A 25,610-nucleotide genomic window follows, 5' to 3' on the forward strand; every position below is an offset into this window, starting at 1 on the left:
GTATTGAAAATTGCTGGTTATAAACAAAAATGATATTGCTTTGGTTATAACGCAGAAGTCTAGCTGTATACAATTTTTTTTTTTTTTTTTATAAAAAAGAACTCCCTCAAGCCAGTCACTAAGATACTTTCGTGCAAACGTTAGACAAACGTACCATACCTGCTTTTGCAAATTCACAGAAAGGGAGTGCACCTCCATTGTCCTCGTATTTTACCAGATTAATTGCAATGCATGCGGCAATTCTGTGAAGTTCACTTTTAGCATCATCATTCCAACGTAGACTCTGAAAGAAAGTTCCCATCTTGCTCCATTCTGCTTTTTCTTTATATTGCTGTAAAGCAAAGAAAGTTCAAAAACCAGAATGATCAGACACCAAAAGACAAATGTACTTACTGTAGACCAGGAAGAGCTGTGCTGAGACAAATGATATTAGCTCAGGTAATAATTTGTCCTTTGGTTTCAATGAAGGAAAATATTTGCATCATGAAGCACCTTTCATGTTATAAAGGATGTCCTCAAAACTTTACAAAATTCATCTGAAGTGTAGTTAACATTGCAGAAATGCAACCAATTTAAGCAAAGCAAGATCCCACAAATATCAAAGTGGTAATAACTAGGTCAAGGGACAAATATTAACCAGATCACTGGGGGAGAACTGCTTTTCTTGAGATGGGATTTCCTACACTCAAAAGGAGGGCAGCTGGAGATTTGATTTACTGTATCAGTTGAAAGATGGCACATCTGACAGTATGGCGCTGCCTCAATACTGCTTTGGAGTGCCAGTGTAGGTGTTGTAGTTAGTTGTCTGGGGCAGGATTCCATTTCACAGGCTTTGTTATTCAAGGCATGAGAGAGTTACCCAGTGAGCTTTGACACTCACTAAGGATAGGGAAAGAGCTGAATAGCCTGCTTTCACTGTCTAAGCACACACTGAAGTGCTATACTTGGATTGTAGAGATAGAACCACAGTACTGGTTAAATCAGCACTGAAATTGTGCAAAACCACCAAAATTCATCAGTAAATACAAATGACAACATCAATTAAAACACACAAATTCTTAGCATTACAGTAACATTTCCAGAATGGAAATTTCAGATTTGGCAGCAGAAATCCAATGATAAGCTGGAAAATTTATATACGATTCACTCAAATTTTCATCAGAGATCCATTATTAGGTTTGGTCATCTTCATTTAGGGAAAAATCTCAAGAGGATAGAGAGAATAGGAGAGATTTTACTTAAACAACAAGGATGAGAAGAAACTGGGGAAAATGAAATCTGACAGGTTAAGCTATATGGTCTTGTTTAGCACTGTAAAGTGCAGGAATTATATTGCAGAAAAAGCTGGGAAGAACATGGCACAGTAGAACTTGGGTCAGTGGGGCTGAACAGCCTTATCCATTACAAGGAACAGAAGCAGGCATTAATGTTTACAGTTTGTTAGTTATATTATTATAATACAGAGGTAAAAACAGTGGTCTCCTGGCACAGTGGTGTGTCTAATTCTGGGCCAGTTCAAGTCCTGTCTTCCATGAGGAATCATAATACGTTCAAACAGTGACCGGTAGTGTTTAATTAAAGGACTCAGCGCACTGATGGGACACTGGGTTAGTAGGTATAGGTAGGTAGCAGACATACATAAAACTGCATTCCGTGAATAAACCAACTGTGAAGAAAATTATTTTGGTCTACTTTTATACTCCACCATTTAGCTTAGATCCACTTATTACTTCAAATTGTTACAGAACAGTCACTAAGTATCATGAACGCTGTTCAAAACCATTAAAGGGTTTGACAAACAGAAAATATACAACTAAACAAAAGCAAAGTACTACAGATGTTGGAGATCTGAAATAAAAACAAAGTGCTAGAGAAATTCAACAAGTCTGACAGCATCTGGAGACAGAAACTGAGCTAATGTTTCAAGTCTAATATTAGAGTCTAATATTAGCTTTGTCTCTCTCCATGAATGCTGGCAGAGTTTCTCCAGCACTCTATTTCAAGAAACACAGATGTACAGATGATCCCCGATTTACAAATGCTTGTACTGATGAATACAATCCACTACATGGTTCTTAAATTTAAAGACCCAATGTGAAAATATTTCCAGTACTTACGAACGGTTGCTGTCCATTATCCGACTTGTGAACAGACTCCAAAAAGAAACCAGTTTGCAATCTAGCGACTGTCTGTACATTTTAGCAGACTTCTGTGCTGCTTACTGTGGTTTTGAAGATGTGCTTTTTACTATCATGTAGTACACATTATATAGATAGGTTTCACTGACTTACAGCAGGTATGACTTAGTGACATTCTACTGATATTTTCAGTTCAAGTTGATGGGTTCACATTTGCATATAAATGTTGTTCGCTAATGGGAGATATGCGAGTTAGACTCTTCTCGTAATTATCTATTTTAGAATAAAGGGGTCAAGGTTGCCTCTCTAATCCTGGCACAAGAAGATTCTTTTTATTTAAAAAGTACTTGCAGATAGAACCTTGCTCTAGCCTAAAATAACATTAAATATTATTTGATGTTTCTTCCAGTGTTTACATCATTTACCGAGAAAATAAATCAAACATGATAAAGCCCTGGCCCAGATGGATTGCATTCCACATTTTAAAATCATGTAGGGAAGATATAGAGGTATTACTATACATTTAGAAATTTATTTTCTAATGGTATGGGTCACAGCACTGAGGGATAGCTAATATAAATTTAGAAATATATATTTATATTTAAAATCAAGTAAAGAACATGAGCTGTATTCATAGACCTGTCAGTCAGTTTGTCAATGGTTGGATAAATAATGGAGTCCCAATTAAATGAGGAATGGAAAAGACGAAAAATACAATAATGAATGCCTATCATGGATTTCAAAAGGAAAAGAATTCTGATTGAACCAAACAGAACAGACAACAGTAATGCAATAGATGTAATTTATCTAGATTTTCAAAAGACTTTTGATCAGTTGCCCATAATAGACAAATGAATGAGGTTAGAATATGGTGTCAGGGCACTTGGCAGAATGGATTGCTAACTGGCTTTAAAGACTGAAAGCAGAGATTGGTTGTAAGGGTAGTTATTTAGAGATGCAGTAGATGGAAAGTGTTCCATAGGATCAGTGCTGGGACCACTGCTATTCACAATTTACATTAATGATTTGGATTTTGGAATAAAAAAAAACCAAATTTCTAAATTTGTGCAGACACTAACTTCAGGTCACAGTCAACACTAAGACTGCAACAAACCGCAGGAAGGCCTTGTCCATTCCAATTTTATTAATAATTAGTGAGTGAAAGTCAACACGAATAAATAATGGTACACTTTGTGAAGAATAGAAGGTGGGGTAGGAGGAACAAAGGGATCTTAAAGAACAAATACAATTAAATCAATCTTGCTTCATTGGTTAACAAGACCCTAACAGAAAATGCTTCATAATAGGTTTCAATTCTAGCATTGGACTGAAAAAACAGGCTAGTTAGGCACAATCTGTCTCAAACCTTGGTTACAATTTTAGTAACCATATTATAAACAGAGGAGCACAAGAACGGGTGCAGAAAAAATTTCCCAGGACGATAACGAAAAAGGGTATACCCTATCAGGAAAGGATTACACAAACTGAGTCTCTTTTCTCTTGAACCATCAGGTTTGAAGGATTAGCTAAGAGGTATTTAAGATTACTAATGGTATTGATAGAATTGACCCTGACAGAACGCTGCCTCTTGTGGATCAGAGCAAAACTAGAGGCCGTCAATACAAAATAGTCATTAAGAATCCAATTGGGAATTCCGGAGCAATTTCATTAACTAAGAAGTGGTGAGCATACCACTTGCTACCAGAGGGAATGGTCAAAGTGAATAGTTCAGATACATTCAAGGGGAAACTAGACAAATGTAGGAGGGAGAAGGGAATGGAAGGTTAGAATAATAGATTTAGATGAGACATAATGGGAGAAGATCCAAATGGAGACTAAACACGGGCATGGACAGTTGAGCCAAATGGCTGGTGTACAATATATTCTAGATGATTCACACAAAGTTTTGTATGGCTGCCCAATTATGCTTATGACTAGAAACTCTCTCAAATGGAATACTGAATGCTCACATTAAACAAAGCATGAATTATTCACGCAGGAATTCCAGAAGGTGTTTTCAGGGCAGTTAGACAAGTTGAACTGCTTAAATTGGAAAGAAGTACATTGCAAATGATAAGTCAGGCAGATCCAGTGAAGAAATAAATAGATCAACGAAAGAATGCTAAACTTATATAAGATTTGTGCACATTATCTTCCTTTTGCCATGTATTTCTGGTGGTGTCAAAATTGGAAAGCTTCATCTCAATCTTCCCAAAAAGATGTCAGATCACTCCAACAGACAACAGAACAGTTTACTACAATGATGCGTACAGAAAAAGAAACAGGAGAACTGAAAATCACAACTAGATTCTTTCATTTTTTGTCACAATGCAATCGGAGAAAACAACCGGGAGCACAGGAAGCAAAACAATTCACACAAACTCCACAACATACTGACAACGAAAAACAAGCCAATTAGCACTGCCAGAGAGCTAAATACACAGCAGTGAGTGAACAATATTAAATGCAGCTCCAGCCTCTAAGTAAATGGGCAAAGCGGGCAAGTATGAAATTAATAAAAGTTAATAAGATCACAGGGCACTGCAAAAATCCAACTGAGCAGCAGGCACAGCAACCAGTTAACTACCAAATCAAATAGTAAATTAAGGAACTAGTGATACACCTGGCACATCAAAGGCAGTGGTTATCAAACATATTAATAAATTAATTGGAGAAGTTGGCACAGCAAGTAATCAACCTAGCAGAGCACCAGCAAATGAATATTCAGAGAATTGCAGATAGAGCAAAATAATAAATTAAATGCATTAGGCACTTATGAATCAATACTCCTTTCCTACCTTTGCCAATGCTTCCTGCTGCTAAGTGACTTGCGCCAGTTTCACCGGCAGTTAACTTTTCAAAACGTTATAATCGATTATCATACAAATTGTCAACTGTAAAGATGAGTTAAAGAGAAAAGTAAACGCCTCTTTCAGCTTATAGTCAACTTAGGAACTTAAAACAGTTGATACCAGGCAGTCAAATACAGTATTTTAACCTATTTAAGTACATGTAAAGTATTCCCAGTGTTTTGAAGTTGCTTAGCCAGCATTAAGTTAGATCACTGAGTAAAGCTTCCTTTCTTATTGTTGATCCACAAGTTTTTTTTTTCCTGGGGTGGGGGTTTATTAAGATTCTGGTACTATTAGCAGTTATATTGTCAGTTTTACAGCTCAGAAAGAAAGAGGCCTTTTGTTCCATCATTCCTGTACCACGGACCAATCACTTATATACACCGATTTCATTTTCCATCACATGACCCATAACCTCACATGCTATGGCACTTTAAGTGATCATCTAAATACTTCTTAAGCATTCTGACAGTTTCCACCTCTACCACCTTTTCAGGTAGTGACTTCCAGGTACCCACAGTCCTCTAGGTAGAAAAAATTGTTCCTTAGATCCCCTCTAAACCTCCTTTCCTTCATTTTAGATCAATACTGGGAGGCATGATTTATGATGAAGTTGTGATGGGCTGGTAGAGTGGGTATCAACTTGAACTACCTGGGTAATTTGAACACCAGGACTGATAGTGCCATGGGATGTCACTGAACTAAACTGAGCAGTTAATGCTCTGGAGATGCATTCAAATACCACAACAACTGGTGAAATTTACAGTATTTAATAAATTTGAAATGGAAAGTTAATCTCAGTAATGGTGCCAATATTAACTGTTCATTATGTCATGACCTGATATAGCCTACATGCTACTCTGGACCCATAGCAATGTGGTTGACTCAAATGCCCCCTGAAATGGCTGAATAAGCCACTAAGTTCAAGGGCAATTAGGGATGGACAACAAATGCTGAGGAAGGATCACCAGATCACAAACATTAACTCTGATTTGTCTTCACAAATGCTGCCAGACCTGCCGAGGTTTTCCAGCAACTTCGTTTTGTTTCTGAACAAATGCTGGCCTTGCCTGCAACACCCACACTCCTTTCCTATATTTTTTCAGGCAAAGTGTGGATAAGTTGATCCAGATATTGGGAAGCCAATTATTTTCCTTGGTGGTCAAAGAGTTGGTGAGTAAGACTGGATTAAGCTTAAGTACAAAAGCAGATGGCTGGAAGATTAAGTAGGAAAACTGAGGCTCTCTTACACCCTTTTATATTAAAAGATGCAATGGAGCTTCAAATTTGCCAGAACCTAACTGATAAAGGAATATAGGAAAACATACTGCCAGGAGCAAGCATAGCCATGCTGAAGTGACGCCAGCACTATCATTTACAAGCTCTAGTTTAAACCCTGTATTTACTTTGTATGACAGAATGACATTCATCAGCAAGAAGGAAAATCTCCTGACCAGCACTGTTACATCTATTCATGATTAATTGATGGATTATTTATTCTGATTGCTGATGTACATGTCTGGAGCTTTCCTGCAATTAACTGAAGTTTCAATATTTTACAGGACATGGTCTGGCTGGTGCCGAAGTAGGTTTTATTCTTTAAAAGCTTTTGTTGAAGCAAAGTGTATTCAAAAACTGTAGGAAGATAGCTCTTCCTCTTGGAATTGAACACAATAGGTCCAGGAATAGAGCCAATACAGAGGAGGAGCAGTTCTCAGAGGCGGTTATTATCTTACAGTGCCTTTAAAAAGCAATGCCTTACCTTTAATAAAGAAAATGCTCCAGACCTCCTTGCTTCACTAAAAGTGTCATGCCTTAAATTTATAAATGTTTGCACCCACAAACTCAAAGCAGATTTAAGAAAGCAGTATTTGTGGTGCTCAAGGTGACTGCAGCTCAATTTTAATGAATTTAGATCCCTTCAGGCTGCTGTTGGAGAGTAACCACATCTTGCAGCACATGGAGATCACTTTCTCCACACTGAAAGGGGGCAGTTACATCGTGTTTATGGTTCCCAAAGCAAAAAAGCAAATTTAGCTCAAGGATTTGGGCATAATTCAGGCTCCCCATAGTGCAGGGTGCAAGTGACAACACACATCGGCTTGCTGGGAACTCAAGTCATTTTCATGAACCAAAAGGGCTGTAATTCCCCAGTTTGCATCTATAGGCAGCAAGGATTCCTTCATTCTGCTGCAATCCTGTGTGCCAGATACGGTTAACCCATCACAAGTCAAAGGATAACCAACTTTTGATGAAGGTTAGACACTCATAATATAGCTTGCATCTTCAATTCATGAAGTGCAGCAGGCCTAAAGTGAGAGCCAATCTGCTACAAAGAAGAGCACACAACTGCCATCCTGAAGCAATAGCTCATTGCCTAGACCCCTCTGAACTAGCCCTGTGTATTCTGTTAAACAGGTATCAAGATTTGGAATGCTTCATTGCATTTTGTACAATTTGATCACTATGAAAAAGAATCCTGACCACAACCATCAGGCAAGCTGAGAGGCAAATGCATAAGCAGGAGGAACAACAAAAGACAAAAAAGAGAGGCTAAAATGTTAACAGCCTTTTTCAGGGTCTAAAAAAATGAAATGTTAATGAATGATTCGATCATCCTGAACCATGTTTCTGCATTCACCTTATTGTTCTCTGATTAATTGTCATCACCAGTTTTGTTTTTAAACATTGCTGGAAAGAGAAGAAGAAACAGAAAAAGCATTTTCCAATCTGAATTTATAAATGTCATAATTAATTGAAAGCCAAACAACAGTGTAGGTTCACTTAGTGCCAGTCCTCGTGTCATTACACAATTTTTCTCCAGTGGCTATAGCCTGGACAGTGAAAGGCTCTTGATCTCCAATTGAGAAGACTACAGATGGCCCTGAAGGCCTCAGTCAGTGTTGCTTACTCAGGCTAAGCTTCAGACTGTCCAATTTCAGTCTGTGCTGGAATGTTCACAGTGAGGGTAATGGGAGAATCATACAATCACAGAATCCCTAGTGTGGAAACAGGCCACTCAGGTCATTGAGTCTACACTGACGCTCCAAAGAGCATCTCACACAGACCCACCCCCTATCCTATCCCTGTAACTCTGCATTTCCCATGGCTAATCCACCTAGACTGCACGTTCCTGTATCCCTATGGCAACTTAGCATAGCCAATTCACCTAACCTACACATCTTTGGACTGTGGGAGGAAACCAGAGCATTCAAAGGAAATCCACTGAGATGTGGAGAATGTGCAAACTCCACACAGACAGTCGCCTGAGGCTGGAATCGAATCTGGGTCCCTGGCACTAAGAGGCAGCAGTGCTAACCACTGAGCCACTGCACCGCCTCTGGCAGGGTTAGAGCCAGGAATGCTGTCATCCCGAGAAGGGCAAGTAGATTCGTGCACCATTGAGCCAGTCACATTCTCTGGATGTTTCCAACTGAGCAATCCTAATACCATGTTGACAACAATATTAACGGACTGCTCTGTTGCTCTGGAAGTCCTGAACAGTGGTAACCAGAGCTACACAGGCAAAGACAACAGTTTGAACTTCAACTAAAGCACGCCAGTGTTTAACAGAAAATGCTGTACTCTAATGAAGGTTGTGGCATCACCTAACAGATGCTGCATCATGTTGGGTTCCATGTGCTGATGGAAATAACTACTCATTCAACGAGAAGGATCTACACAAGCTCCAAACAAAAGCTGTGTCACTCTGGTATCAAACTGCTCCACATGCAAGCACAGGCACAGGTTTACCAGTGCACCAAGCATGTGGTTTTGCCCATCAACCAAAACCTCTGCAGCCTGGTCCACCCAAGTTCATTTCAGCAGGAGTCTGCAATCTTACTCTCGGGGTCAGCTGGCATCCATGGTATCCTTCTCCCACTCCCAAGTGAAGAAATTGCCCGGAATCAGAGAAAGCTCTAGGAATCACTAGGCAGAATCTTATGGGGGCTTGGAGCAACGTGGACTGTATCGAGCTGAGAGACAGAACCAGCTGACAAGTGTGGCAGACCCATATCGACATCGGAAGCAACTCGTGTCATCTTTTATGCTTTTCACAAGCAGAGTGGTGAGATTCTCATTGGGCACTGATAAGATGGCAATTAATGGAGATTAAAGCTTGATAAACAGCTGGTTAGTGGTACAACCGATCTCACTAATATTAAGGCTCCCATCTTACCAAACAAGCTCATTATTGGGAAATCTTGCCAAGAAAACTGGACTGCGTACGTGATGGATTCAGATCAGCACATGCTCCACATTAGCTACAACTAAAATAGTGCACAGAACACAAGCCACACGAACCCCTCGTTCATGGACATTGGCATCCAGCATCTGCCTGCCCCACGACCATCCTGGCACTTCTCCAATGCACCGGCAGTGTATTCTGGAAGTGCGGACTTGCACTGCAGGGTGAGCCAGCAATTAGCATTGAAAGGCTGCAGTAGGGACACTGTGCACACAGACACAGGCATCCCAGTTCACAGACTGGGCTTGACTAAGCTGCTTGCTTGCTCTCTCATGCTCACTCACCTACCACCTATGTGCATGCTCACGGAATCACTGCCATGCCTCACCAATCAGCACACAGTCACAAGAGACAAGGTTACTATCAGTCTGTTGGCACTGTGGCAGCCAAACTGGGAATTGGTCAGAAGTGGGGTGGTGTTTCAGTGGGGCTGCTGATGTATCCAGGGAGACATATAGGTGCCGGTCAGGGTCTGGACACGTCTGGACTAAGGCTGTCTGTTCACATCAATCAAGGGAGTAGACCGTGGTTAGTGAATGAATAACCAGACCTCGCACAGTCAGTCAGTCACTTATGCCAGGGGCTGGGTTGAAAAACAGATGTACATGTAGATAGGTTGGGACTTGGGAAGTGTGAAGCCTATAGAGTTTACAGGATGGGCTACTAGGAAGGGGATGTGGATTTTGGGTGGGTTGGGGGAGCTCACTGACAGAGGTCGGAAGCTACACAGGAACACCCACTGTCCATCGTGACGCAAATTCTAAGTGCATGATGGGAAGAAAATTGCCACAAGCACACTCAGTGGGCAGGTTAAGTGGCTGGACCTGTGAACAAGGGGGCTGCAAAGACCAATCATTGGGTTTTTGACATGGAAATAATATAGAACCATGCAATGTACAGCTCAGTTAGATAGGCAGCCTACTCCCAGGCCACCCTCGAGCATTGACCCTCTCTATATGATGCACCTCTCTGGAACAACCACTTTGGGACAACTCATCAAGAGCTACACCAGTGCGCACAGAGGGAACAATATTAGGGCTGGTCGAACGAGGAGGACCAAAGGTCTCACCACGAACCAAGGTCATGGGTACACATTGTTCCTTTGCTTCCAGATGATGCAGTGGGGATGCAGTGGGTTCCCAGTGAAGATCTCCATACATGGGCCTCATCTGAGAGATTCTCAACCACATGCAAGTTAAACACAGTAATATTTACATATAAACAGTGACTTAAAAGCCATTTTCACTTCTGACAAAGTGCCATCAATATATTTTCTTCATCTTCTCCCTTCCATTACGTCTTGGTGCATGCCCTGGTTCAGCAGCTGCGGTGGAGAGAGCCTGCTCCACCTGAAACCTGTTGGCCTTGAAGGTTTAGTGGGGTTACCAAAGGAGGAATAAATTTCACAGTCAGTGTTTAGAAGTAGACTGCAAGTATTGAAAATGACAGCACAGTTATTGATAGAGATGCACTGCAATGAAGAATAGTACTTAAACTAAAGAGTTCTGAGGAAGGGTCACCGGACCCGAAACGTTAACTCTGTTTTCTCCTCCACAGATGCTGCCAGACCTGCTCAGCTTTTCCAGCAACTTTGTTTTTGTTCCTGATTTACAGCATCCACTGTTCTTTTGGTTTTTAATTAAGTACAGGTGTGTACATCTGTCCAACAAATCTTGAGCATATAGGCCCTGGCTCTGCAGGGCAACCACCATGGAGGGCAACTAGCCAAGTGCATGTCTCACTACATACTTCAAATTCCGGGCAATGAGGACCATTGTGACCCAGATGCCTGTCCACTACTGCTGTTCCTCCCTGTACATTTGCATGAAGTCCCTCATTGCCGACACCACAGGGGCATCCCCTGCCCTGAGGGAGCCTCATGGAGCTTTCAGGACCAAAGGAGGAATAAACGTCACAGTCAGGGGTTAGAAATGGAGTGCAAGTATTGAAAATGACAGCACGGTTATTGATACAGATGCACTGGAATGAAGAGTGGTACTTAAACTAAAGAACTAACGACCATTCTTAAGTGACACTTACTAATTTGGTGTAACATGGTGTCTTGGCATCCCCACAGAAGTGGTCGTAGTCTTCCTCAGAGGAGGGAGGGTGGAGGTGGAGTGCCATATGGGATTACAATGCCCTGTTAAGGGCTGCCCTCTCCTGCAATGACCAAAGTGGAGGGGGTGCACTGGGAATGATTGAGATAATAGAGGATGGCAGACTACATGCTAATGCAGGTGGATGAGATGGTTAAGTACTGAGGAAGCAGCATGGAGACCTGCAGGTTTAGTGATGGAGATTGTTGGGGGCAGGGGGTGTTGAGAGTGAGTGAGGGAATGTGCTGCATGCGTCGGTGAGAGTGGCAGAGTGCGAGCCTTAGTGGGAGATAGGTGCACAAAGAGTACATATGAGGTGAGAGAGCAGAATTTAGCGCATCAGAATAGAAGTCATTGACCTTCTAATGGCATCGCTGACCACTCTGCACCTGGGTAGCAAAGTCAGACCAGGTCAGCAGGTTCTGGTGATGTGGCCTCCTCTGCCAGTCCTTCAGGAAGAGGATGCCTGTTCTCTGGACCACTTCATTCACTAGGCCCTCCAAGTGTCTGTCAGATAATCAATGTGCCATCTTCCCCTTTTTCACCATATTCTGACTGTGTCTTTCATTAAGCTTCAGAATACCAGTGTTTGTCCAGGTGCAGACTCAAAGTTGGTGAAGACGCACAGGGTCCTGGTCTTTCAGCAGATATCTGTTGAATGACCAGTTATCGTGGGAACAGGAGTGGCAAGATGTAGCAGAAATGGAATGAGAGTGATGTCATAGGGTATGATAGGTAATTAATGAGCTAAGATTGGGTATGACATGGCGGGAAAACTCACTGGATCTCAGCAGATTTTTCCATAAAAGATGATGCAACTTGGATTTAGTTAAAAAAAAAAACACAAGATTCAGTCCAAACTCAGTAAAATTGTGAAGTCAATCACGAGACCGGTGTCTAACTGACCTGCTATCAGACCAAGAGTTTTCCATTACACTGCGGCTGAGAGCAAAGTGATCTCATTGACAAAAAACTAAATAGAAATCACCCCATTCTACCACTTTAGCTTTCATTTTGGAACAACAAGACTTTCCCTATTTTTCCATGCATACTTGGTCTTCAATAGGCAGTACAGACAGGGTCATTGAATATCTTTAAGACACAGGTGGAAAAAAAAATTTTGGGCAGGGAATCAAGGGCTATTGGGGATGAATGTGCATAGGGAATTCAAAACACAAATAGATCAGTCATGATCTTGCTGATTGGAGGAGCAGGCTCAAGAAGTCTAATGACCTGATCATGCTCCTATTTCACATGGTTGTAAATACATAAAGTATGGAATAGGAGGGAAATGTTTAGATTCCTGGAGAATCAGTATGCCATAAAGAAGAAGCTCTCATGGGATGGCAAGATGATTAGTGCTTGGAACCTATATATGGACGAGCACCAACTCTATAATAAGTGGTTAGAGGAAGGGAGGCGAGTGAAGGTTTGAAGTAATATTGGAAAATACAGTTGTCTAGGGAGCACAATCATTTGTGAAATATGCAAGAAATCGCAAATAGTTTGTTGCCTTGCAGGAAACAGGGCAGAGAAGAGGTAAGTAAAGGAGACCTTGAAAAAGGGAGGAATCAGCCAGAAAACAGTGCTAATTCGTTGATGACAAAAGAGAAGGTAGGATTCAGACAATCCCTGCAAAACTAACAAGAATTTAAGGTGCAGGGCTGGTTGAACACAGCAGGCCAAGCAGCATCATAGGAGCAGAAAGGCTGACGTTTCGGGCCTAGACACTTCATCAGGAGGGGGGGGGGGGGAAGAGGGGGGAAGGGGTTCTGAAATAAATAGGGAGAGAGTGGGAGGCGGATAGAAGATGGATAGAGGAGAGGATAGGTGGAGAGGAAACAAACAGGTCAAAGAGGCGGGGATGGAGCCAGTAAAGGTGAGTGTAGGTGGGGAGTTAGGGAGGGGACAGGTCAGTCCAGGGAGGACGGACAGGTCAAGGGGGCGGATGAGGTTAGTAGGTAGGAGATGGGGGTGCGGCTTGAGGTGGGAGGAGGGGATAGGTGGGAGGAAGAGACGAGCTGGACTGGTTTTGGGACGCGGTAGGGGGAGGGGAGATTTTGAAGCTTGTGAAGTCCACATTGATACCATTGGGCTGCAGGGTTCCCAAGCGGAATATGAGTTGCTGTTCCTGCAACCTTTGAGTGGCATCGTTGTGGCACTGCAGGAGGCCCAGGATGGACATGTCGTCTGAGGAATGGGAGGGGGAGTTGAAATGGTTTGCGACTGGGAGGTGCAGTTGTTTATTGCGAACCGAGCGTAGGTGTTCTGCAAAGCGGATTGGGTTAAAAAGGAAGCAGTCATCAGTAGCTGAAACATTACAAACAGATCCATCAAAAGATCAGGCGAGAGATATGATAAGTACAGGGGATGGATTCAGATTTCTGAAATTGTAACAAGTAGTATCAACAGAACTCCGAATACAACTGGAACTTTGTGGAGAGGTAATGTAGAAATGAGAGGCAGAGTTTCAACTCACGCCACAAGCAAAGGCTAAGAGTAGTCCGCCTGAAAGGGAAGTAAGACTTCGATCTAGAAAACTGATGTAGGAAGACTGAAGTAGGTTAAACAGTATAAGAAATCAGGTAAGGCAGCCAAAAGAAAACTGCAAAGCGAGGGGAATCTAAACTGGCTGTTAAAAGATTATCGGAGGACAGTAAAGAGCATAAAATTGGACTAGGTTGATTGTGTGTAGGAAATCATTAACAAGCTTGATGCACCGCAGTTGATACGTTGTAGCGTCCTGTGATATTATAAAACAGCAGAACTTCAGGGTTAATAAGAGCAACACCAAGTAACACCAGCTAGCATACAAACATAACATTTGCCAGCCACTGTCTCTCAACCGGTGAGTGTTTTCCCAGTAATGAGCACAAGTTCACTACATGGCTTCTCACTTTTGACACAGCCAAACATTTTATTTCCCAATCTCCTACACTCCCAGTCTTGATTCACAACCAGGACATGCTAAATCCCTTAAAATAGAATTTGGAACCTCAGTTCACAGCTCCACGGATTTTGGAAATCTACCTGATCGCCCATTTCTACATGAGGATCTTTTCTCTCATACGACTGACCTTTAGCGTTTGTTTTACTACACTTCCCTTTCAATAGTTTATTAGGAAACATTTCTCACCACCCGTGAACTTCTAAGACAGAAACCAGTATTCAAGATTTTTTTTCCAAAATTTAAAATGATAGAATTAGGATGTTTTCAAGATTGCGTCTCTCATTCTTGAAACAAAAGTTCCTCAAATGAGAAAAGTATTGCTGGTTAACTTTGAAAAAGAGCAGAAGTCAATGATGATGGACTGCAGGTGAAGTCCAAGTCCAGGTCAGCTCTTTAAATGAAGCAAAATAAATAAAGACACTCCCCTTACAAAAAAAAACTGTCCCTTCTTGCGAATGTGCACTTCTGACTGACAGAAAAACAACAGAAAATAAGGGCAGTTAAGAGGGTCCCAACTCTGATCAGACATATCCTTGAAAAGTTCGCTTACATTACCTCTCACCTCTGACACAGCCAAATAGCTTTTTATTTTCTAGTCTCCAAATCATTTTATAAAAACAAAGAAATGAAAGTTACTTCAATGTCTGCCCACCACAAGTTTCTGCTCACTGTTCTTGAGATTAGTTATTTATTTTCAAATGCTCCAGATCAATCCTGGAAGGTTGGTAATATCGGAAATACCAGGAGTAGGCTATTCAACCCCTCTGTCCTGCTCCACCACACTAGATCTTCTACTTCAGCACCATTTTCCAACATTATTCCCATACCCTTGGTATCTTTAATATCCATAAATTAACCATCTGTACTGATCATACTCAAATGACTGAACCTCCATAATCTTCTCGTATAGAGAATGAAAGATTCATTGCCATCAGATGAAGTAATTCCTCCTCATCTCTTGTCCTAAACGGCCAACTCCTTCTTAGCCAGTGCCCCTGGTTGCAGAGACAGGGGAAACATCCTTCCTGCATCTACCCTATCAACCCCTGCAAGAATTTTGTATGCTTCGAGACCATCTTTCATTCTTCTAAACTCAAATAAAAAAAAAAAAAGGTCCTGTCTCCTCATTCTCCCCTCATAGGCTAATCCCACCATCCCAGGAATCCCTTTGTTGCATTGCCTCTTTGGCAAGTATAATGTTCCTTAAATAAGGAGCCCAAAATTGTACATATTACTCTTGATGCAGTCTCACCGAGGCCCTAAACAATGGTAACAAGACTTCTTTATTCCTGTGCTCACATCCTCTTGCAATAAAGGCCAACACATTGTGATGCAATGTTTAAAATTTATATATATTTTAACATAATTCATCTTATAGTTTGGATTTTGAACTGGAGGCATAGGGGTTTTGGTCTATGTACGAATATCGACTTGCCAATAATTCTAGAGCTTTTTTTTCAAACAAATGAGAGAAACAATACTGGGATCATAATTGGAATTTATTTGGTTAAGTGTTCTACAAGTGGACAGAGTAAATACTGAAAAATATTAACTTGCTTTTAGTTTAGAACAAAGTTTTTGTTTGCTGAAGGCCAAAACCCATAGCTTGAGAAGCTTTTGGTTTCAGTTTGCAGACATCATGGTGGATGGTGGATGCATGAAACCATTTCTCCCGAAGGAAGGAGATAGTCTAATACTGCTAGGAAATAGGTTACATCAGAGTAAGGGTTTTTGTGCACAAGTTCCAGACCAGTTGAGTTTGGTTAGATCCCAGATAGGGCTATTTGACACTGGGAAAGTCAAAGTTCAGCTGTGCAACTGAGGAACAAAGAGGCTACCAAATTCACAAGAAGCAGGAATTGAAAGCTAAGGCAAACCTACAAGAGGTAATAGATAGGGTTAACGGTAGTTGTTTTTCCCTAGGATGGGGCATTTCAAGACTAGGGGGCAAATGTTCAAGGTGAGGAAAGAGAGAGAGACTTAAAGACATGAGGGGCAAATTTTTTTTAAGAGGGTGGTTTGCATGTTGAAAGTACTTCCTGAGAAAATGATGGAAGTGTTACAAGGTTTAAAAGACACTTAGATATTACATGAATAGGAAAGGTTTGGTAGGGATGTGGGTCAGGAGCAGGCAAGTGGGACTAGTTCAGTTTGGGATTATGTTCGGCATGGATTGATAAGAAAGAAAAGGTCTGTTTCCGTGCCGTGTGCCTCTATGACTGATATAGAGGATTCTCTCTGATATTGGAGTATCCTATGCTTCTATACTGTAAAGTGAATCTGGGACAGAGGGGATTGTATTTTTTATTATGGGCTCTATGTAAATAGCTTGGTTTATTCCATTTTATTTTCAGTTCAATGATAAACTGTTTTATTGTTACAACCAAATCTGTAAGTGATCTTGTGTTTTGATGAAAGACCACCTTGTTAAACAAACAAAAACACGATCTATCAAGCCACATTTCAATTTGAGATCAGACTTATCCAGTAATAACATCAGCTGTGATCATAATACAAGTTACCTCCCTCATTTGTCTGCTGCAACTGCATGATAACTTTCAATGGGAAATTATTGGGAGATTGGGAACTAAAAAGCGACTTGGCTGCATGAGTCAGTTAGAGGCGAGAGAGAGTGAGTTTATATGATTAACCCTGCAAGAATATTTCCACTCAGAAACAAGGACACACAGGTCTCTTAGAACATGAAGGTTTTCCAATCCTCACTATTTAAAAATAATTTACAAATCTAAAAATTTCTAGTTTTATCTCCCCAAGTGGATAACTTGACATTTTTTCCCACATCATATTGTACTTAGCCTGTCTAAATGCTTGTAGCCTCTTTACACTTTGCTCACAACTCACATTCTCACATGGATTGGGACATCAGTAAGCTTTGAAATTTGGACCCTACATCCAAATCACTGGTATACGTTGTGAATAGCTGGTGTCCTAAGTACTGCCCTTGAGGTAGCCTACATCATGCCAGTATTACTCATTTATTTCTACTGTTGTGTCCGTTATCCAATTCTCAACCCATGCCAGCATAATACTGCCAGCCCTGAGTGCCCCAATTGTATGTATTAATCTCCCGAGTTGAACTTCATTGAAAACTTTCTGAAAATCCAGACACGTAACATCCACTGGTTCCCCCTTATCTATTCTGCTAGTTAAACCCTCAAAACAAAAAAAAACTCCAACTGGTTTGTCTAACATGACATTCTTTACACAAACCCATGTGGACACTGCCCAAACCTACCATTATTTTCCAAGTGTCCAGTTATCAACATTAGATCCAACTGAAGGATCTACTTATATAACCAAAATTTTCACATGCTAGCATCTCTATGCACAAACTGAAAGCACTGTTTAGAAAGAGTGTGTCCATAAATGTTAGCAAAAGTACAGAACACTTTGGGGAAAAAAAAAATCTAAACACCTCTATTTCAGCTATTGCAAAATTCAAGTTAAGCAGCTCTTCTGGTTCTGCTTGATCAGAAAGTAACCTGGAAGAGAAAAGAAACATATAAATTTCAGACAGGAAATTTATAACATAATTAAAGAGGAAACATTAACAAAATTAAAGAGAACGAGCAAGGGGAGGCGTGGCACTAATCAGACTGCTCTTTCAATGAGCTGACCTGAATGGCTTCCTTCCATACTGTGCAACGTTGTATGTAAACAATGTTATTTATCAAATCTTTGATGCTATTCATAGAAATCCGGAGATGACATTGTTACAAAGAAGGAATGGGGGTGAGGTGGATCATCCTTGAAGGAATTTAGAAATGCAGTATCAGAAAGACCTATTGTGGCCCATCTGATGGCTCAGATAACAAACATCCCAAAATGGTATTTTTGATTGGTCCTCGAAAATACTATTTCTGTACAGCACATAGACCAATACATTTGTTCCTGCCACCTTTCTCAGCATGTGATTTTGGCAGCAACAAACTAAAAATATCTTCATCTCTCTTTTCTGCTGGAAATGAATATTTTGTTTTCTATGAGCCAATATTACTTACTCATTCAATTTTAATAATCTTTCAAAGTTCCAAATGAAACCCACATACACTGACACAGCCAACACACATCACTTTAAAACATTAGGGCAAATCCTTAGTATCATACATCACATAATCAAGATTCTAAGCCTAACAAAGAAGAAAATGGGCAACTTTTTACCTTGGTTTAAGTGCCATGATGAAATCTATTTCTTGATGAGGCACATGTAGCTGATTCAGCAGATGCATCATGTAGTTAAACTGATCCAACTTAAATTTAAATCCCACTTCGGTAAGCTGTAAAAGTTTTATTCTGTACATAAAAAGTCATCTAAATAGATCTAAAATTTAATGTTTCACATGTTCCCCATTACTTTTTAAGATCAAATGTAGAGATTCAATTGGAACTTCATTTACAAATGTAAGACATGCCAGGACACAGTGGGTAGCACTTTTTCCAGAGATGTAAGATTATGAAAACAATCTCATTACTTTCAGACACCAGAAATGGAGCAGAATTTTGAAAATACATAGAAAGCATCCAGTCAAAATTAGAATAATTGATTACACATTACATATTGAAATATCAGCTTCCACCCCATCCTACTTAAGCTTGTGTGACACAAATCTCAAGCACAGTTGTTTAAGCAAAAGCAAAACATTACTGATGCTGGAAATCTGTTAAGAACAATAAATGCTGGAAACACTCAGGTTGGGTCACGTGGGATCAGCAGAGGAAAAAAAAGTGTATACATTTCAGTTCAATACCTTTCATCAGAACTGGGAAACGATATGTTACAAACTATTAAATCTTGAACATCTTGCAGTTCTGATGGAAGGTTAACAATCTGAAATGTTCACTTTCTCCTCCCACATATGCTGCCTGACCGGAATATTTCCACATTTTTGTTACTTTTATTTCCCGTTTCCAGCTTCCAACATATTTGACTTTTACATCACTAAGGAAATCTTCAAATATGCTTGTCAACAGAACATTCAAATTGTGAGTATCTTTACTGCAATATGTACCACTACCAGTACCAAAAGGGTTACAGAACAAAGGAGATTATTTTTGAATTGAAAATGCAGATTGATGAGACAATGAATTGGGAATTGGTTAGTGAATGAGAGAGATAGCGGAAAAGAAATTCCCCAGGGTAAGGTAGCTCAGACGTGAGGAAGGGAAGCAAAATTCAGAGACAACCTTGTTATGGGTTAAGATCACACAAGATCATGTAGTCAAAGGAGTATCTTCTGCTCCTTGTGGAAACAGCAAGTATGGTTAAGAAGATAGCCCTAAAAACTTGAAAAATAAAATGAACTGCATACCTCTTCCACATCCCAGTCTATTTTACGGACAATTAAAGACTCTATCGTTATAGATCTACTGGTAATACACATATTCCACACGACATCTCTAACGTTTCCTCCCACAATTCAATCAGTCAATCTAGAATGTAGAGTCAGAGAGATATACAGCACCGAAACAGACCCTTCAGTCCAAAACATCCATGCCAACCAGATATCCTAAGTAAATCTAGTCCCATTTTCCCCATATCCCTCTAAACCCCTCCTATACATATACCCGTCCAGATGCCTTTTAAAATGTTAAAATTGTACCAGCCTCCACCACTTCCTCTGGCAGCTCATTCCATACACGCACCACTCTCCACATGAAAAAGTTGCAACTTGGGTCCCTTTTAAATCTTTTCCCTCTCACCTTAAACCTATGCCCTCTAGATTTGGACTGCCCCATCCCAGGGAAAGGACCTTGTCAATTTACCCTATCCATGTTCCTCATGATTCTATAAACCTCTAAGGTCACCCCTCAGCCTCCGACGCTCCAGGGAAAATTGCTCCAGCCTATTCAGCCTCTCCCTATCGCTCAAACTCTCCAACCCCAGCAGCATCCTCGTAAATCTTTCCGGACCCTTTCTAGTTTCACGATATCCTTCCTATAGAAGGGAAAACAGAATTGCATGCAATACTCCAAAAGTGGCTAACCATTGACTTGTACAGCCACAATATGACCTCCCAAATCCTAAACTCAATGCACTGACCAATAAAGGCAAGCATACCAAACGTCTTCTTCACTATCTTACCTATCTGCGACTCCACTTTCAAGAAGTTATGAACCTGCACTCCAAGGTCTCAACATCATTCCCCAGGACCTTACCATTACGTGTCCTGATATGCCTTACCAAAATGTAGCACCTCACATTTATCTCAATTAAACTCCATCTGCCACTCCTCAGTTCATTCGCCCATCTGATCAACATCCTGTTGTTCAGAGGTAACCTTCTTTGCTGTTCACTACACCTCCAATTTTAATGTCATCTGCAAACTTACCAGCCATATCTCTTATGTTCACATCCAAATCATTTATATACATGATGAAAAGCAGTCAATCCAACACCGATCCTTGTGGCACACTGCTAGTTACAGGCCCAGTCTGAAAAGCGGCCCTCCAACACCACCGTCTTCTTCCTTCAAGCCAGTTCTGTATCCAAATGGCTAGTTCTCCTTGCATTCTGTGTGATTTAACCTTGCTAACCAGTCTACCACTGAAGTCCATACAGATCGCATCCATCACATTCCCCTCATCAATCCTCCTCTTTACGTCTTCAAAAAACAAGTTAGTGAGACACAATTTCCCATGCACAGTCATATTGAACAATCCCTAATCAGTGCCTGACTTTCCAAATACATGTGAATCCTGTCCCTCAGGATTCCTTCCGACAACTTGCCCATCACCGACGTCAGGCTCTCACATCTACAGTTCCCTGACTTTTCCTTACCAACTTTCTTAAATACTGGCACCACGTTAGCCAAACTCCAGTCTTCCAGCACCTCACCTGCCGCTATCAATGACACAGCAGTCTCTTCCCTCACTCCCCACAAAGTTCTAAGGTACACCTGATCAGGTCCATGATTTATTCCCCTTTATGCATTTTAAAACGTCCAGCACCACCACCTCTGAATTTTGGGCATTTTTCAAGAGATCACTATTTATTTCCCTACATTCTGTGTCTTCCATAGCCTTCTCCACAGTAAACACTAATGCAAAATACTCATTTAGTATCTCCCCATCTCCTCCGTGCCACACATAGGTGGCCTTGCTGTTCTTTAAAAGGGCCCTACTCTCTCCCTAGTTACTCTTTTGTCCTTGATGTATTTGTAAAATCCCTTTGGATTGCCCTTAACCCTATTTGCCAAAGCTGTCTCATGCCCCCTTTCTGCCCTCCTGATTTCCCTCTTAGCCATACTCCAACTGCCTTTATACTCTTCTAGGGAGTCACTCGATTTCTGCTGCCTATATCTGACATATGCATTCCCTACACCTACCAGCCTTGCCCTTCACCCAAAGAACACACTGTCTCTGGACTCTCCTTACCATATATTTGAATGCTTCCCATTTTCCAGCCTTTACCTACACACATCTGCCCCAATCAACTTTTGAAAGTTCTTGCCTAATACTGTCAGTTGGCCTTCCTCCAATTTAGAACTTTAACTTGTAGATCCAGTCTATCCTTTTCCATCACTAAATTAAAGCTAATAGAGTTATGGTCACTGGCCCCAAAGTGCTCTTCCACTGATACCTCACTCACCTGCCCTGCTTTAATTCCCAAGAGCAGGTCAACTTTTGCACCTTCTCCAGTAGTTACATTTTCTTGTACACACAAATTCCTCTCTATCCTAGCCCTTAACACTACGTTTGGAAAATTAAAATCCCCTACCATAACCACCCTATTATTCTCACAGATGACTGAGACCTCCTTACAAATTTGTTTCTCAATTTCCTGCCCACTATTGGGAGGTATATAGTACAATCCCAATAAGGTGATCATCCCTTTATTTCTCATTTCCACACATCTAACTTACCTGGACATATTCCCAGGAATATCCTCCCTAAATATAGCCATAATGTTATCCCTAATCAAAAATACCACTCCCCCTCCTCTCTTGCTCCCCTTTCTATCTTTGCTTTAGCATCTATACCCTAGAACATTAAGCTTCCAGTCCTGTCTATCCCAGCCACGTTCTGTAATTATTATGATATACAGTCCCATGTTCCCAACCATGCCGAATTCATCTGCCTTATTTGTTAGGCCTCTTGCATTGAAATAAATGCAGTTAGTTTATCAGTCCTAGCTTGCTCTCTGCTTTGTTCCTGCTTGCCCTGACTGTCTGACTTATTCCTTTTTCCAACTGTATCAGTCTCAGACTGATCTCTTTCCTCATTACCTCCCTGGGTCCCATCGTCACAAATCAACTGCTTGGAATCTAGCGTACTTGTTACATTACAGCCAGTCTCAGTACCAGAAACCTGTCTGTCAGTACTACATTCCCAAGAGTCCACCACCCCTACATTCTCCAAAACAGCATTCTTGTTTGAGATGGGGATTGCTACAGGAGACTCCTGCACTACCTGCCTCCCTCTCTTACCTTTCCTGGAAGTCACCCATCTACCTGACTGTATCTTCCGTTTATCTCCCATCCTGCAACTGCAATCCATCACCCCTAGCTCCTGTAAATTCCACATTGCCTCAAACTACCACTCCAACCAAACCATGCGATCCAACAGGATTTGCAAACAAGCACACTTCCTGCAGACACAATCATCAGTAACATGGAAACTCTTCCCTAATCTCCCACATCCGACATGAAGAGCACATAACTCTACCACAAGCCACATTAGCACCTTAATCTACAGACCCGGAAAATACTGCTCTAAATTACTGCTCTAAAAAACACTGCTCCAGGCAAACTAGTTCCTATGTTTTATTTTTTTTAAGTTTAATCAAGCCACTTAGCTGCTCCCCTGCTGTGGCTCTCCCTACACAGGTTTCTCCAAGGTCAGTTGTGAATTTCGCTGTTTATTTTTCTTAGATGAACTCTGGTGTCCAGAGGTACTTGAAATCAAACAGCAGAGGCAGTAGCTGTGAAGGTTCACTGCTGGGTCAGACAGCAGTGTAGGTTTCTTTCTCCATTGACTCACTTCCCACCATGTGGTCACTGCCTTTGTGTCCCTTTCTCCATTTTTAAAGTGCCACTATTTTTGATTTTTTGCCTCCCCCAAAGTTCCAAAACAATGCAACAGGTTATAAAACAGTAATTACTGCTCCTAGAATTTGAGGAAATCAGTTCCAATACTGAAAATACCTTAAAAGAAAAAGCAGCTCTTACAGCCACAACTTCTTCCCCCCGGTTTTCCATCTTAGATTGCCCAGAATCCTTTAATAATATGTTTGACCTCTCTTCTACAAAAGATAGAGCATGGAATTTGTTACAGAGACACAAACAGCAGTGTGGTTGGGGAGAGACTGAAAGAGACACAGACAGCCAAGTGAGAAAGAGAGAAGAGCAGAGCAGAGAGAACTAAGAGATTAGTAGGGAGGGAGAGAAAGACGGTTATAAACAAAGAGAGAAACAAAGACACAAAAAAGTGTCTGTACTCTATGAAATGAAAACATGAAACTAACCAGTTCAATTAATATTTCAACAGTTGTCCACTAAGGTAGTTAATCACAAAAACTACCAGACTGCACTTCTATCTCATGTATTACCATCCAACAGTTGCGCCTACCTTACAGGTTATCTCTATAAGGTTGGGAACCAGGGGCCTTGAGTCTGTGGATGCCACAAGATCAAAGACATTGAGTAAAATGTTCCCGTCTGGCTAGAAGAGAAAATATTTTCCACATGTTGAACAGAATCTGTTAACAGTATTGATTAATATAGTCATAAAGAAGGGACAAGGATCAGACAAGGATCGGTTGTGACTACAGAATCAGATTATTACATACAAGAATCCAGAACAGGAATATATCATTCAACCCACTGAATTTACTCCACCATTTGAGAAGATCATTGCTGATCTGACTGTAACCTCAAATCCACACTCCTGCTTACTGCTGATAAGATTCTATCTATCGCTGCCTTAAAAGTATTCAAATACTCTGCTTCCACCACCTTTCAGGGAGAGAGTGTTTCAAAGGTTCACAACGCTCAAAACACTGCACTTAATCTTGGAGTCAAATGGATGATCCTTGATTTTTAAACAGGAACCATTAGTTCAAGAGCCCTTTCATTCTAACCAGACCCAGATCCCTGGCACTGAGAGACAGCAGTGCGAACAATTGTGCCACTGTACCAGCCAACTACTAGCTTAAAACAACAGGAAAAAAAAATTCAGAGACTGCTCATTGACGCAGTTAGATTTTAAATTCTGTTTGCTTTTATCTATCATCAAGAGATAGGACAATTGATTAACTTCAGTCTAGATTATTAATAAAACAAGTACTCACCAACATCTTCATGATCACTGCCATATTGAGAATTTCAAATAGTTCTTGCAACATACGCAAGTTCAACAATGTGAAAAGTAGTCTGTTCATCAGTTGAGAACTACAGTAATTGCCAGGTGGAAAACTTCTGTAGTAACTTCTAAATATTTTGACTGAGCAGAAAAGTATACACACCACATTACAATCACACCATCAACAGAATTAAGAATAATTTAATAGTCTTCAATAATTTTCCCCACACTTACAGATATGCTATTATCCTCAAATTGATAAGACAAAATATTTTACTTCATCTGCTTGGCGAATCACTGGGAGCCACAGATCACCAAACAACCCAACTTTAGGCCAGTTTTATTTCAGGAAGCTAACTGGGAAATCCAAGACAGACTGATCAGTGCTGAGACGTGAACTCTGACCAGCCTAATCAGGGGAAATTGCTTCGGTGTTGAAATCATGTTCTTCTTACCCAGACTTAAGTTAGAAACATTCTGGATGTTGTATTTTAATCAGCAGTAACAGGTCAAAATCTCAGCTGGTTGATGCACTTCCCAAAAGTATTAATTCTGTATCCATTCTGTTTATTTGCCCCTCTCTTGCAGATTCAGTTCTCGACCGTCAAACTACACTCATCTCAAATTTCATTCATTTGGTCTTTTCGACAGAATCTCACCATTGACATTTTAGTCAAATGTCACAGCCAAAACAGCCTCTCACTCTAACATCAACTTCTCATCTATAAAATCTGTGGTGATACACCCAAATTTACTCAGCTCGTTTTTCTCTCTGCATAATTCTTATCCAAAATTTTGATTTTGCAGTAATGCCAAAATCTTTTGTTGACCATCCCTAATCCACTGTCGAAAGCACAACACAATTACATTAACAGAAGACAGTTAGGTGCAGCCAGAGGATCATTTAAATACTACATAAAACCAAAAAAAAGATAATATTTAATCCACATGGACTGTACAAACTGACAAATATATTACCTTGAAAGACAAGGTTGAAACAGG

At 40.8% G+C, this 25,610-nt stretch overlaps 1 protein-coding gene across 6 annotated transcripts in view; it reads right to left on the reverse strand.

The window, feature by feature from the left end:
- The window catches only part of topaz1 (testis and ovary specific TOPAZ 1), a 68,928-nt gene that overhangs the window by 18,945 nt on the left and 24,373 nt on the right, over positions 1 to 25,610 (reverse strand). For all 6 annotated transcript variants that reach the window (XM_048595472.1, XM_048595473.1, XM_048595474.1 and 3 more), the window contains 5 exons: positions 24,598 to 24,749; positions 23,877 to 23,969; positions 18,471 to 18,586; positions 17,725 to 17,791; positions 160 to 331 (listed from right to left, as the gene is read on the reverse strand). In XM_048595472.1, the coding sequence (XP_048451429.1) occupies positions 160 to 331; positions 17,725 to 17,791; positions 18,471 to 18,586; positions 23,877 to 23,969; positions 24,598 to 24,749 (600 nt within the window). The remainder of the gene's footprint in view (positions 1 to 159; positions 332 to 17,724; positions 17,792 to 18,470; positions 18,587 to 23,876; positions 23,970 to 24,597; positions 24,750 to 25,610) is intronic.

The sequence above is a fragment of the Rhincodon typus genome, chromosome 4, assembly GCF_021869965.1.
Source record: "Rhincodon typus isolate 14 chromosome 4, sRhiTyp1.1, whole genome shotgun sequence".
Taxonomy (NCBI): Eukaryota; Metazoa; Chordata; class Chondrichthyes; order Orectolobiformes; family Rhincodontidae; genus Rhincodon; species Rhincodon typus.